Source organism: Nannobrachium achirus, assembly GCF_963921795.1.
Source record: "Nannobrachium achirus genome assembly, chromosome: 23".
NCBI classification, from domain to species: domain Eukaryota; kingdom Metazoa; phylum Chordata; class Actinopteri; order Myctophiformes; family Myctophidae; genus Nannobrachium; species Nannobrachium achirus.
Window position 1 is genome coordinate 25,224,262 of NC_137830.1, and position 15,881 is coordinate 25,240,142.

The 15,881-nt window shown below is 44.5% G+C and overlaps 1 protein-coding gene across 1 annotated transcript in view; it reads left to right on the plus strand.

Moving 5' to 3' along the window:
• Window positions 1–6,576: 6,576 nt before the first annotated feature.
• The window catches only part of LOC308308827 (protein kinase C-binding protein NELL2-like), a gene marked incomplete at both ends in the record, with an annotated part of 141,601 nt that continues 132,296 nt past the window's right edge, over window positions 6,577–15,881 (plus strand). The window contains 2 exons of the mRNA XM_080754279.1: window positions 6,577–6,659; window positions 7,934–8,082. Coding sequence (XP_080610405.1) covers window positions 6,577–6,659; window positions 7,934–8,082 — 232 coding nt within the window. The remainder of the gene's footprint in view (window positions 6,660–7,933; window positions 8,083–15,881) is intronic.

Genomic DNA, 15,881 nt, shown 5'->3' on the forward strand with positions numbered 1-15,881 from the left:
GGAGTGAATGGGTGGGTGGTTGGTTGGCACGGCAGGGGAGAGTAGTGGAGGAGCGTACATTTCATCCATCAATCAATGGGCCTGGTTCTCTGTGTCTGCTTGTCTTTGGAGAAGAATGGATACTTGACTTCAACTACATTTCTGTGAAGGGAAAAGGTACATTATGCATTAACCACTAGTGAAAATAGCAGATCTATAAGTTCTCAACACGTTGTATAATGACGTGTTGTGAGCTTGTAGATCTGCTATTTTCAACATTGGAATTTGCAATTTGGAATACTACAATACTTTAACTCAAGTACAAATTTGACAGAGCAACTTTCACTTGTTGTAATATTTGACCAGGAGTATGATTGAAGTGAGGTTGAGTACTTTGTCCTCCACTGATGGAGCGACCACATTACCCAGCAGGCCCTGCAGGTGACCTTCAGCTGGAGGTCAGTCCTCTGCTTCAGGAACCATGTCTGAGTCTCTCTTCTCCATAACTGGAAAGCCCCATTCATACTTAGTCACGCGGTGATGTCTCGCTTTGACAATTAGCTGACCTACAAGCTCACAAAGTGTTGCGGACGCTTACGTGTTTCGAGCACGTAGGTCTGATATTTTTGGCCATTCTTGTTTTCAGATGTATGTTTCAACCCCTTATATTGGCTACGTAAAAAAAGAAAGCAGCATGCTTGCTGGCAACCTGTTCTTATTGGAGTACCCCAAAATACCCCTAGGAGGACTAGCACACACAATCATCTTATCTTATTTGTTCTCTGGTATTTCGCTTTATTTGCTTTCCTTCTTGCTCCCCGTGGCCCATTCTCACTTCTCTTTCCCTTGTGCACCTATGGTTACAACATGTCCACATCAGGCTTTGCCTCTCCATATTTCATTCCCATTTCCCAAGTGGTGTAGCTCTTTACATCCCAAAGTATCAGTAACTCAACTGAATTCCATGTTCAATGCTCTTATCGCCAGTACCTCGGGGCCACTGGTACATTCAACTCACACATGTTTCACAACGATCACTGAGCATCTGAACAAATGTTGCTTTGCCGCTGGCTGAGGCTTGCCGTTAATAAGTAGTGTGTGTGTGTGTGTGTGTGTGTGTGTGTGTGTGTGTGTGTGTGTGTGTGTGTGTGTGTGTGTGTGTGTGTGTGTGTGTGTGTGTGTGTGTGTGTAATTATCTATCTATAAATGCGACAAATCTCTGTCTGTTTGTTTGTTTGTTTGTTTGTTTGTAATCCGCGTATCTCGAGAACCGTTCGTCCCACCGGCTTCAGATTCGGCACGCGCGTTCCCCGCCGCCGCGCGGAGTGCAGTGCCGGGCCTCGACCCGACCCGACTCGCGGTTTTCCGAAACCGGCGCGAAACGTTCGGAATCTCCTTATGCGGAGCTGATTGTTGACATCAGGCTGTTCCGGAGGAAATCGGCGCAAGCGCTGAGTCATTGTGACATCACTTCATAAAAGGCTCTGACATCACGTACGCCACATGAGTCAACACAAAATCTCTGTGAATGTGTATGTATGTATGTAATCCGCGTATCTCGAGAACCCTTCTTCCCACCGGCACGCGCGTTCTCCAGATATGGGCATAAAGTCTGACATCAGAGTTTTCCGCAACCGGTACTGTGTGTGCAGAGATCTTCATATATGGGCATAAGTGGACAAAGACAAACAGATGGTCAAAACGGGTCCTATGACAACAGGTATATTGGGGTTTGCATTAAAGGGTGGGGCATTCATGGGGTTTGCATTCGGCACGTGCGTTCCCCACCGCAGCAGGTAGTGCAGTGCTCGGCCTCAACCCGACCCGACCCACGATTGTTTGAAAAAGCGACAGAAATCTCATATACGAGAACCCTTCTTCCCACCGGCACGCGCGTTCTCCAGATATGGGCATAAAGTCTGACATCAGAGTTTTCCGCAACCGGTACTGTGTGTGCAGAGATCTTCATATATGGGCATAAGTGGACAAAGACAAACAGATGGTCAAAACGGGTCCTATGACAACAGGTATATTGGGGTTTGCATTAAAGGGTGGGGCATTCATGGGGTTTGCATTCGGCACGTGCGTTCCCCACCGCAGCAGGTAGTGCAGTGCTCGGCCTCAACCCGACCCGACCCACGATTGTTTGAAAAAGCGACAGAAATCTCATATATGGGCATAAAATGGACGCAGATAAACAGATATCTCCATATATGGCATATATGGGCATACAATGGATGCAGAATCACAAAGATCTCCATATACGGGCATAAAAGGGACACAGACAGACAGATAAAGAGATCTCCATATATGGGCATAAAATGGATGCAGATAGACAGATATCTCCATATATGGGCATATCTCCTTATGCGGAGCTGATTGTTGACATCAGGCTGTTCCGGAGGAAATCGGCGCAAGCGCTGAGTCATTGTGACATCACTTCATAAAAGGCTCTGACATCACGTACGCCACATGAGTCAACACAAAATCTCTGTGAATGTGTATGTATGTATGTAATCCGCGTATCTCGAGAACCCTTCTTCCCACCGGCACGCGCGTTCTCCAGATATGGGCATAAAGTCTGACATCAGAGTTTTCCGCAACCGGTACTGTGTGTGCAGAGATCTTCATATATGGGCATAAGTGGACAAAGACAAACAGATGGTCAAAACGGGTCCTATGACAACAGGTATATTGGGGTTTGCATTAAAGGGTGGGGCATTCATGGGGTTTGCATTAAAGGGTGGGGCATTCATTCCCTATTTCAAATTCGGCACGTGCGTTCCCCACCGCAGCAGGTAGTGCAGTGCTCGGCCTCAACCCGACCCGACCCACGATTGTTTGAAAAAGCGACAGAAATCTCATATATGGGCATAAAATGGACGCAGATAAACAGATATCTCCATATATGGCATATATGGGCATACAATGGATGCAGAATCACAAAGATCTCCATATACGGGCATAAAAGGGACACAGACAGACAGATACAGAGATCTCCATATATGGGCATAAAATGGATGCAGATAGACAGATATCTCCATATATGGGCATATATGGGCATAAAATGGACCCAGAACTATAACTGCAGTGATCTCCATATATGGACATAAAATGGACACCGACAGACAGATACAGATATCTCCATATATGGGCAAAAATGGACACAGGCAGACAAATGGTCAAAACGGGTCCTATGAAAACAGGTATAATGGGGTTTGCATTAAAGGGCGGGGCATTCATTCCCTATTTACATTGTTCCGAGTTGGCCAGGTCGCCGACTAGACGCTGGGCCGCCCGAAGGGCGGCCCAGCTTCTAGTATTTTAAATAACAGAGTCTGAAGCTGTCCAGTACAATGTGCATGTTCAATAATCTATGACCAGTCACAGGGGGTAATACGTTTTTTTTCTTTAGCTTTTTTGCCTTAACCACTTGAACCCTAGCATATTGTGAGGAGAACTTTTGCCAAAAATAGAAGATCTACAGCACACAGTTAGAGCTTGTAGATGCTCTATATTCGGTTTGCTGTGTAGAAAAGAGCAGACCAAGTATAGAGTCAAAGTATTGAAGGTTTAAGACAGTGATTAAATATCTGAAAATACACTTGAACATGAATCCAGTAAAAAAATATTAATTTACAATAATGTCAACACAATTTAATACAATGGGGGTCCCTGCTTCATCTCTCTCTCTCAGCTAAGGGGTCCTTGGCCTGAAGAATGTTGAAGACCCATGAAATATACATACTGTATATAGTAACAGGTATATGCATCAAGTCATACTCGAGTTTGCGTGCGCGCGTGCCACACACACACACACACACACACACACACACACACACACACACACACACACACACACACACACACACACACACACACACATGCATAGACAAAGAAAACAAACAAACATGCAGAAACACACTTCCCACAACACACGTGCAATCATACACGCACGCTCAACTCTCTAATGAGAGCCATGAATACAGCATGACGGATTCAACACACTGGTTCCCATGTTATTAAAATGATGTTGTTCACTACTAGTTCAGTATAAATTAACACATTCCATTTCCTTTTGATGCCACACAACGCTTGTCTATACAGATGTCCAGAGAGAGTGTTAAATGTTGTGGTGGAAAGTAACTAAGTACATTTACTCGAGTACGGTATACTTTACTTTAGTACAATTCTGAGGCTTTTTACTTTGCTTGAGTATTTCCATTTTTCAATACTTATGTATATATTTGTATTGCACTACATCTCAGAGACAAATATTGCTAAAAGTTACTTTGTCGATTATAATTACAAAACCTACATAAAACATACAATTAAACCCTATTTTATACTCGCAACAAGAGTAGTTTTACTTTGGTACTTTCACTTGCAACCATTCGATATCATGGTATTGCCACGTTTACAAAAAAAGAAAAGAGAGAAAGAAGAACAATCAGGGTATTTTCTTCCATCACTGTCAGTAAAAAGAATACGAGTGGAACTGTACTGTATATTTGTTAAGCTGCGGGTTGCTGTCCTTGGTGCCCGGGTAGCTCAGTCGGTAGAGCTCTCGCCTTTGCACCACAAGGTCCGGGCACCGCCAACTCAGTGTATGAGTAGCACGGCTTGGCAAGCTGTGCGGCAAGTACTGGGAGCTGATGGTAGGTGTGGCGCTCCACCTCAGCAGTCCATCTCCCAGGGGTCTAGCGCATTGTAACGGGGACAGACTCCCGCCTGTTACCGGCTGATACCGACAATAAGCCACTCCCGACCTACTTGTTGCTGTCAAAGATTAGCTGAGTTCAGACAACCTTCCCTGTATCAATAAAATGGCCTCGCCAGGGATGTGCAGAGAATGTTAGAGAGGCAGGGGCTGAAATTTCCAAAAGGGCCTTTTGGTGGAAGCATTAAGCCACATCTCCAGTATTGACTTGATTTTGCTTAGTTCAGTGTGGTTTCACACACCGAAAATAGCCGACCTCCAAGCTCACAAGCGCTGTGAGCTTGGGTCTGCTATTTTCGGCACAGAGAGGGCAATTCTTTCAACATAAGATGCTGCATTCAAGTTCAGGAGAGTTTGGGCAAGGCAATTCTATTGAATGCTGTCTTCAGGTATGCCATGGAAAGAGGGCATTTGCATTTCTTTCACCATAGTAAAAACTGCATTTATGGCCTTGAAAGGGCAGTTTTTAACAGACAGATAAAAAGGCAGGGGCTCAGTCAAGCCCCCTTTGATGTCTGTGTGTGCACGTGCCTGGTCCTCGCCATCTTTGCCTGAGGACTTGACGTCGGCCATTTGCTTCGGGGACAGTAACAAATGGCCAGCTGCTTCAGCTGGACCGGAGGTGAGAGGTGGAATCCCTCCAGAGCTCCCAAGGCCATCGGCCCCTCATGATGTCACACCACCAGATGACCCCAAGACACATGCAAATGAGTTTGAGTTGCTGCCATGGCAACCAGTCTCCTCCTGTCTTCACAGACTCTCAAGGACATCTGGTGACATGTGACTGCAGGCAAATAATGCACACGCACGCATGCACGCACACACACACACACACACACACACACACACACACACACACACACACACACACACACACACACACACACACACACACACACACAGTCACACACACACACACACACACACACACGCACAAGCTACAGGTGCACAGGCATTTGCACGCCTGCCAGCAACCCTTCATTGATCCCATTGGGGGAAATCCAGGTGTCAAACATCTCGCCTTTTGCAATATTGGTTTCTTTAAATCAACCAATGTCAGACCGCAGGCAGGCTGGCAGCAGATGTATAAATGCTTGGGTTTTTGCATCGTGGGCCAGGAATGTTTTTCATCAAAATCGGGATCACAACAACGCAGGAAATCCATGCAAGCCCAGTCAGCCGTGCACACACACAAGCGGAAAAGATTTATCGTAGAGTACAAATCCACAGGATGGTACCAGACACTGCCTGGCTCCATTTCCCCTGGGGTTGTTATGTGATAGCCCAGCAAATCCCTGACTGGCAATTTCCCACCACACCTTTAATTAATGACAATGACAGAGGTTGCCACGGTGGCTGAGAATGCAGAGTGTGCATTCCCCCACTCATTAGACACAGTGGCGAGTTATAGGTTTACTTTTGTGTGGATTATGGGGGGTAGTGCAATTCATTGTTTGTCAGGTGGAAACCGCATATGTCCAAAACTGTCACTTTTCGGGATTCTAATTCAAACATAGCCGATCTACAAGCCGACAAAAATCAACTGGGCACGTGTGGGCACCTGCCTGGACAACTGGGCACTAAGAGACATAGCATTTTTTAGATCAGCATTTATTTTTTTCAGATATTTTTTTACTACCCTCTATTTTTAACAGTAGGCTTCTTCTTTTTTCAGTAGGCTACTAATACTATTTATCTCTGATTTCTCACCTCATTTTATAGTGTAGGCCTACTGTTCTATTTTCCATCTTCTGGTATCCTTAATTATTTTTGGTATTTCACCATGTTTTTTTTTTTTACATTAATAGGCTACTTCTATTTTGTAAGCAACACTATTTAGTGTCATACTAAATCCCTCCACAAGAGGTCAGGAGAACATGTCTGCTGCGGTAGAGCTATTCCACCTGCAGCTCTCCGTGCAGCGCAGCCTCCACCCCTATGCCTCCACCACTGCTGGCTGGTAGTCTCTTGCCTGACTGCTAGCGTCCGACATCTCAACACCACACCACCCACCAGCAGGGGGGGGTGATGTGCGGACTGAAGTGTCAGGCTAGGTAGTCTCCTCCTCACACCGGCCGCTCCTCCGTTCCATTGCAGTCGGACTCTCCGCTCGCTCTCGGTCCGTTTGGTCCGACAGTCACAAAAGGGAATTTAGGGGAAACCTTACGTTTTTTTTGGACAGCTCCAGTAAAGCCTTGATCCATTTCCTTTTTTTCTGGAGTTCCGACCTGTGCCTCGTTGGCTGCGGCTGTTTGATGATGCGTAATTTTACGCACACTTCTTGGATCGTCAATTGAAGTGGGTTGTGTGCACGTGTGCGTGCGTGCGTGCGTGTGGATGTGTGCGTGTGTGGTGGGATAGTTTCCAAGGAGCTGCCAGGCGACTGTATTTAACCACCACCAGGCATTAGGAGGTGGGCAGCCGAGGATGGAGTAGTGGCTGTTTTTGTATTTTTCCATTCGAAATGGGACTATTCAAACTTTCGTTTTTGTACTGCGTTTTGCAAACCTTACCTGGTAAGTCTTTATTGCTTATGAACTCACGTCCTCTCTCTCTCTCTCTCTCTCTCTCTCTCTCTCTTTCTTTTTTTTCTCAGTTTTTTTTCTCCTGCTGCTATTTGTCTTGTTGTGTTGTTGACAGATATGCATCTATCTACAACTAGATGGACCCAAAGTAACTAAGTAAATTTAATTTAAGTAATGTAGCTAATCGAGTACAATTTTTTACTTGAGTACTTGAGTATATGAGATACTTCAATGGTTTTCTATGGAAATAAGCGTAGTCTTTTCTAGGATCTCCTTTTAGTAGACCTTGTACCAGTGAACTGTACCGTCATGAAACTGCACCTTTTCCTATGCAAACTTCTAATAAAGTTTTCAATCAATTCCAATTTCCAATAGCTACTTTAATTCTACTCCACTACATCTTGGATCCAAATATTGTACTTTAACGATGGCTCTGTCTGGATGGACCTATTAAAGTGACTTGGAACGCACACTAGGTCATCAAAAGAAGATGACAACTAACCTCAGCAGTAGCATGAAATAAAATAAAATACAATCCTAACCTAAGCTAAAGCCATGCAGCGTTAGTACATATTTCTATGAAATGTAAGTCGCTGGCCATGGTGCTGATTCTGTTGCTGGCCGTGGTACTGAATCTCTCTCTCTCTCTCTCTCTCCCTCTCTCTCTCTCTCTCTCTCTCTCTCTCTCTCTCTCTCTCTCCCCTCTTCTCTCCCCTCCCTCCCCTGCAGTTCTTGGCTTTGGGGTAGACCCTGCCCTTCATGTCAACCTGTTTGATGAGCTCAACCTCGGGGACTCCTATGCGGGAGTCTATCAAGTTCCGGGCATCCACAACGAGACCAAAGCCTTCCTCTTCCAAGGTAAGGCGGGCCTGGAGTCATTTATCTCACAAGCTGCATCCCCTGCCATATGCTTCGGCTCTGGTGATTTAACATTGCACACAAGAATATATATGAAACCATGTCACACCATTTTGCATTTGGCAAACACAAGCAACTTCTCTGAAATATCACTAGGAATACAGTATATGGTGTATGTTATGCAAACACTTGGAGTGAGATAAGTTTGATTATTGCTGGCAGTTGGAATATGACTTTATACAGTTTATAATCCACAATCACACAAACGGGAAGTGTGAGATGAGGTGCGTTAAGTGCATAATGTGCCGTAAGGTAAGATAAGGCAAGATCAGATATAGGACAAAATTCGTTAATCAAAACTGTAGCTAGGAACAGATAATGGCCGGGTTTCCCAAAGCGATTTTAGCCCTTCGTAGCTCACGCATGGTCGTAGAGACCAAGCCCTGACCGCCATGTTCCCAGGTTTACAGGGGTTCGGGCAGAGCTACTTATTTAGCCCCCTACAACTACACCAACATTCAGATTTCACAAACAAAGTGCTTAATAAAGTCTCACACCCAAATACGGTACGGCATTCTATAATTACCCGTATCCTCCATTTTCTTTAATAAGAAGCCTCGGGGAACACCAGGAAATACAAGGAAACACTGAAAAAAGCGATTGGATAAAAAGGCTTCTTATTAAAAAACACAGAGGATACTGGTAATTATAGAATGCCGTACCGTACTTAGACAGGTGTGAGACTTTATTAAGCACTTTGTTTGTGAAATCTGAATGTCGGTGTAGTTGTAGGGGGCTAAATAAGTCGCTCTGAGTCTGCCTGAACCCATGTAAACCCGGGACCATGACGGTCAGGGCTTGGTCTCTACGACCATACGTGAGCTACGAAGGGCTAAAATCGCTTTTGGACCCGGCCAATGTGTGTGCAGGCAGGCTCGCCTATCTCTACCATAGTCCTATACCTGTCTCCATGCTGTGTGTTGGACCTCATATGTTTTTTTTTAATGAAATAGCAGAAATAATCAATACCGTAATCTCGCACCGTGTCGCGGTGTGAGCTTGCATATCATCTATGTTTGCTACATTAGTGTGACAAAGTATGGCGAAGTATCAGGCATTCATTTACCCAAAAATGAAAATAAACATTAAAAATAGTATAAATATGGAGATATGAGGTTTCTGCATGACATCAACAATATCCATAGTAGTCATTGATTGGTTCATTGATGATATGACTCATTAATTGATTTAATGATTCACTGATTCATTCAATTCTCTCCAGACACTATAACTCCACCACACACAGCTAAACCCTGAGAGGATTAAACTGGGAGTTTATACCCTGGGATGCTTTTACATTGTACACAGTAAATGGAAGTCTTCATTTATCAGTTTGTAACTCCTAGAGTGTATAAATGTAACATTTGTTACATAAATGTTACTCTTTTTTTTTTGGTAGGCTACATATTTATACACTCAGAGGTACATTTATTGTGCTTTTCAGTCCTCGTCTTTATTTTGACTTCACCCCACATTATCCCTCCTCTCGACCCTCTGCCCTCTCTCTATGCTGGAATACCAATACTTCAATATTCTCAACCCCCATCTCTCTCTCTCTCCTCTCTCTCTCTCTCTCGCTCTCTCCCCCCCTGACTCCGCCCTGTCTTCTTTCTCTCGACAGACTTTATCAGATTCCAATCTCTCTCTCTCTCTCTCTCTCTCTCTCTCTCTCATGCCATGTGCTTTTTCTCCATCCCACCCTCATCCGCGTCTCGCCCGTTCACTTTCTCTTTCCAGCACTGCCCCCCTGCCATTTCTGGCGTCCCTATATCTTCTCACCTCTCCCCCCTCTCTCTCATCTTCTCTCTTGCTCTCATCTATGGCTCTCTCTCTCTCTCTCTCTCTCTCTCTCTCTCTCTCTCTCTCTCTCTCTCTCTCTCTCATATGTGTGTGTGTGTGTGTGTGTGTGTGTGTGTGTGTGTGTGTGTGTGTGTGTGTGTGTGTGTGTGTGTGTGTGTGTGTGTGTGTAGCCATTAGCATTCATTCATACTCCTCTCTGTGTGTCTCAGGAGAAGCAGAACAAAGGCTGTGAGGTCTCAGTATGCTGAGCCTCCCCGCCTAATCAGCACCGCTGGAGGGCGGAGACTTCATTCATCTTGCTTGTCATTCCTCCTCTCCTCTCCTCTCCTCTCCTCTCCTCTCCTCTCCTCTCCTCTCCTCTCCTCTCCTCTCCTTATCTTTCCTTCCTATTTTTCCTCTTGCCTTTTAAAACACTTTTTGGGGGTTTATTCCCTCTCTCTCTTGCACTTGTTTTGGTTTTTCATTATTATCCTGGCCTCTCCTGTTCACTTGCTCTCTCTCCCTCCCTCCCTCCCTCCATCCCTCCCCCTTTTCTCTATTTGTATCGGTTTCATCCCGGCTCTCCATCCCCTCCCCTCCCCTCCCATCCTCCATATCCACCCCTCCACCATCGCCTTCTTCCACACATCTGTCATAATATGATGTGTAAGAGAAACAGTTGGGTGATAGAAGCCACATGCAGCGTGTTCAGTGCTGTGCAGCAGAAGGGCTTTCTAGATGCACCTCGTCCTCCGCCCCATCCCCTCATTACGGGACAAGAAGACGTGTCGATCACACTCTGACTGTCTTACTCAGCGATATGGTCCTCTCTGTGTGTGTGTGTGTGTGTGTGTGTGTGTGTGTGTGTGTGTGTGTGTGTGTGTGTGTGTGTGTGTGTGTGTGTGTGTGTGTGTGTGTGTGTGTCACATGCACGCACACACAAGCACACACACACACACACACACACATTCACACGCACTTAAGCACACACACACACACACACACACACACACACACACACACACACACACACACACACACACACACACACACACACACACACACACACACACACACACACACACACAGACAGACAGAGAGGACTATATCTTATCACACATAGAGTATACACCTCTCTCTCTCTCTCTCTCTCTCTCTCTCTCTCTCTCTCTCTCTCTCTCTCTCTCTATCCCTCCTCCCTATAGCCAGCTGGCTCACTCCAATTAGATAACAAAGGCATTAGGCGGGAGGCAACAGGGAGCTGATCGGGGCAGTTTTTTGGTTGGCCGGTCGTCTGTGCATCAGTCATTACCTCGTGAGCCTGAATCGGGCCTCTTCCCGTATATACAGTATATACAGCATGTGGACGTGGATCGTTACGGTTACGGCTGTCGGGAAAGAGCTTTTCACTTGAGTTTGAATTAAATGAACCTGAAGCCCTGGGCTGTGCAGTGTACAATCTGAAGCGTCAATACAGAGGGTACATTTCTTTTTTGACAGATTGATACAGTAGCAGTGCACACAGAAATTGGGAGTTGTCTGTGAAGAAAGGTTTTCAGTTTTTCACACGCACAAAATATTTTGAGATGATGGGTAGCGTTTCAATAATTATACAGAAACACACAATTATGAGCGTCCTTACCTTGGCACTAAAACGTTTGAGCACCACTGACATAATAAACATAGGGGTTTCAGTCTTAATGTCTTTAAAATAGCAGCAGATATACTACCCAGGGGGCAAACCAGCCTTTTTTTAGGAAACCTGCATTTGCCCCGACATACAAAGTTGTCCACCAGAAATATTATCTATGACCCAGTAGGATCACAACCTATATGGACAACCCGGTCAATTTGTACAACAAAGTCCAATATGGCCGCCTTTAGTTTTAATGGGGGGTGAATAGGGCAAAATTTTAAACTGAGGGATATTTCCACGAAACTTCACAGGTTGATCAATGGTATACATATGAACATTTTTTGTATTGCAAGTTTCCATGAAATCCAATATGGCCGCCACAATATGGCCGCCATAATGTAAGGACCCAGAAAATAGGTTTTGCCTCTAACCAGATGAGCTAGAAACGCAAACTTGGTGTCTATTTCATGGTGTCTGACCATGGGAGACTCAATGGAATAGCTAATTTTATTATTGGGTGTGTCTGGACCTTTATTGTGCATATTTGCAAGATGGTGGACTCCCAAAATAGAGCTTTAACATAATTTCTACCATGATTGTTGACTGCTTTTGCAAATACAAGCAATATGAATCCATTTGCTAAGATTTATGGCACAGAAGGGACTTATACCTGTATTATTCTTGAGTTTGCATGTTGTCAAAATGGCTGTAAACGAGATATTATATTTCCTGTCCGATTCTACTGTATGTACTAGTTGTAGCAATGACTTCAGATAAAATCAGAGACCAAAACAATGTATCTTAGAAATTACTTTTTAATTAAAAAAAAAGAAAAAAAGAGAGAGATTATCTCAATGAAATGAATGCAACTGCCTTTTTGGGTCTTTCACACATAGACATGCACATGCTTTCCAACAACTTCAGCTTCAGGGAAATTATAATGAACACATGATTAAAACAGGCTGCATTATAAATAATGCAAATAATTGCTAGTCACTATCTGTCATGTGTACCTATCCTGCTGCATCTTGTCTCCAGTCCTTGGCAACGACACCCCAAGTAGCATGCAATTCCCTTCTTCGCACATGAACAGTTTTTCTGGCAGCCTTTGATACAGCTACATGATATTGCCTTGTCCATTGAGATAGGCCAGGCTGGCTCTGTAGATGGACAGGGGACTGCCTTCCCATCACTGAGAGACCATTCATATTCAGTGAAGCAAGAGATGTCTGGCTTCGCGATGTGTGCAGTTTTATCTATTATGGCTGCTAGAGCAGCTCTTTTCAGGTGCAGGCCAAAGGCATTTTCTCTAGGTGGCAGCAGCTTCAACAGGGTTGATCTGTTATTTAGGAACTTGTACACTCTCAGCTTTGCCAGGTCAAAGTCCTCTGAATGGTCAGCTTTTGATGCATATACAGCTATTGTGAGGTCTCTAGCCTGATTCTTGACATCCTCTGAGAGGGAATAAGAGGAATTTTCACCAAACTCCTGAAGTGCAGGGAGATCTAGACCCATGCTGGTCTTGAACCATGCCTTCTTTCCAGTGAAAAAGGGATAGCTGGTGGTATCTCTGCCACTCAGGCTGTGAATAAAGGGCAGGGCACGACACTTTGCGAGTCCAAGGGCTTAGACCATGTGATGGATAGGAAGATATGCATCCTGCTCTGTTCTCACCCACAGCTCTGGAAGGTCTAGGAGGTGGGTGGCAGCATGATATAGGCATGATGATGATGTCTGTATCATCAGCATGGATGACAACTCTGTCAACTTTGTGAGCCTGGACACTGTAGATGGTGTGTAGAATTACCCTTGTGTCGGCCTAGGGTTAGGGTCAGAGACAGCAAAAAACTCTTGAGGATGCCATGTATGCCATACGACATTGGTCCTTTCAGAAAGGTGAAGCCTTTGGAGCAATCGCTGAACGGTACCAACATCTGCTGTTAAAGGATGTGCCGGCCAACACAGACATCATACACTTTTGCTGTGACCGGTAGAGTGGACCCAGTCTTAAGACAGCTGAGCAGGAACACAGGTATGTCCATTCAAAACCTGCAAAAGAATATGAAGTCTCTGCACAATATACAGCTCCTGGTCCTCAAGAGTTTTTTGCTGTCTCTGAAAACAAAGCAAACCTTCTAAGATTCCTCTGTGAAGAATGGTGTCAAAATGAGACACTTAAGTCTGCTCTTGGTACAACCCATCTTTACCTGAGTGGAGGATTTAAAGAAGAGACAAGGAGTGTGGTGATCAAGGAGGGGTGTGTTGTTGATGTCCCTGCACTAGAGTCAACACAACAGGAGGCCGACACAAGGGTAATAATTCTACACACCATCTACAGTGTCCAGGCTCACAAAGTCGTCATCCATGCTAATGACACAGACATCATCATCATGTGCCTATATCATGCTGCCACCCACCTCCTAGACCTTCCAGAGCTGTGGGTGAGAACAGAGCAGGATGCATATCTTCCTATCCATCACATGGTCTCAGCCCTTGGACTCGCACAGTGTCATGCCCTGCCCTTTATTCACAGCCTGAGTGGCAGAGATACCACCAGCTATCCCTTTTTCACTGGAAAGAAGGCATGGTTCAAGACCAGCATGGGTCTAGATCTCCCTGCACTTCAGGAGTTTGGTGAAAATTCCTCTTATTCCCTCTCAGAGGATGTCAAGAATCAGGCTAGAGACCTCACAATAGCTGTATATGCATCAAAAGCTGACCATTCGGAGGACTTTGACCTGGCAAAGCTGAGAGTGTACAAGTTCCTAAATAACCGATCAACCCTGTTGAAGCTGCTGCCACCTACAGAAAATGCCTTTGGTCTGCACCTGAAAAGAGCTGCTCTAGCAGCCATAATAGATAAAACTGCACACATCGCGAAGCCAGACATCCCTTGCTTCACTGAATATGGATGGTCTCTCAGTGATGGGAAGGCAGTCCCCTGTCCATCTACAGAGCCAGCCTGGCCTATCTCAATGGACAAGGCAATATCATGTAGCTGTATCAAAGGCTGCCAGAAAAACTGTTCATGTGCGAAGAAGGGAATTGCATGCTACTTGGGGTGTCGTTGCCAAGGACTGGAGACAAGATGCAGCAGGATAGGTACACATGACAGTGATAGTGACTAGCAATTATTTGCATTATAATGCAGCCTGTTTTAATCATGTGTTCATTATAATTTCCCTGAAGCTGAAGTTATTGGAAAGCATGTGCATGTCTATGTGTGAAAGACCCAAAAAGGCAGTTGCATTCATTTCATTGAGATAATCTCTCTCTTTTTTTCTTTTTTTTAAATTAAAATATAATTTCTAAGATACATTGTTTTGGTCTCTGATTTTATCTGAAGTACATACAGTAGAATCGGACAGGAAATATAATTTTCGTTTACAGCCATTTTGACAACATGCAAACTTAAGAATAATACAGGTATAAGTCCCTTCTGTGCCATAAATCTTAGCAAATGGATTCATATTGCTTGTATTTGCAAAAGCAGTCAACAATCATGGTAGAAATTATGTTAAAGCTCTATTTTGGGAGTCCACCATCTTGCAAATATGCACAATAAAGGTCCAGACACACCCAATAATAAAATTAGCTATTCCATTGAGTCTCCCATGGTCAGACACCATGAAATAGACACCAAGTTTGCGTTTCTAGCTCATCTGGTTCAGAAGTTAGTTACCTATTTTCGTGGTCCTTACATTATGGCGGCCATATTGTGGCGGCCATATTGGATTTCATGGAAACTTGCAATACAAAAAATGTTCATATGTATACCATTGATCAACCTGTGAAGTTTCGTGGAAATATCCTTCAGTTTAAAATGTTGCCCTATTCACCCCCCATTAAAACTAAAGGCGGCCATATTGGACTTTGTTGTACAAATTGACCGGGTTGTCCATATAGGTTGTGATCCTACTGGGTCATAGATAATATTTCTGGTGGACAACTTTGTATGTCGGGGCAAATGCAGCACACCTTCCTTTGCCCCCTGGGTATACAGTGGTAACTGATATACGTGACATGAAATAGCAGAAATAAATGAGGTGAAGCAATAGAACAGAACATGTGCAGGTGAGACATCATTTAGCAGTAAATACATCAGACAATGTCAATGTGTAAACATCACTGGCAGTTAGAAGAGTGCCCCTGCAGCATCTCCATTTGTCTTTGTGTTTCTCTCTCTCTCTCTCTCTCTCTCTCTCTCTCTCTCTCTCGCTCTCTCTAGCTACTAAATTCCACAACATTTCAACAACTGAAGAGAAAACACACGCTAAAATGTATGCATTACTGAGAACTATCAAATGCCTGGTTTATATCTCCC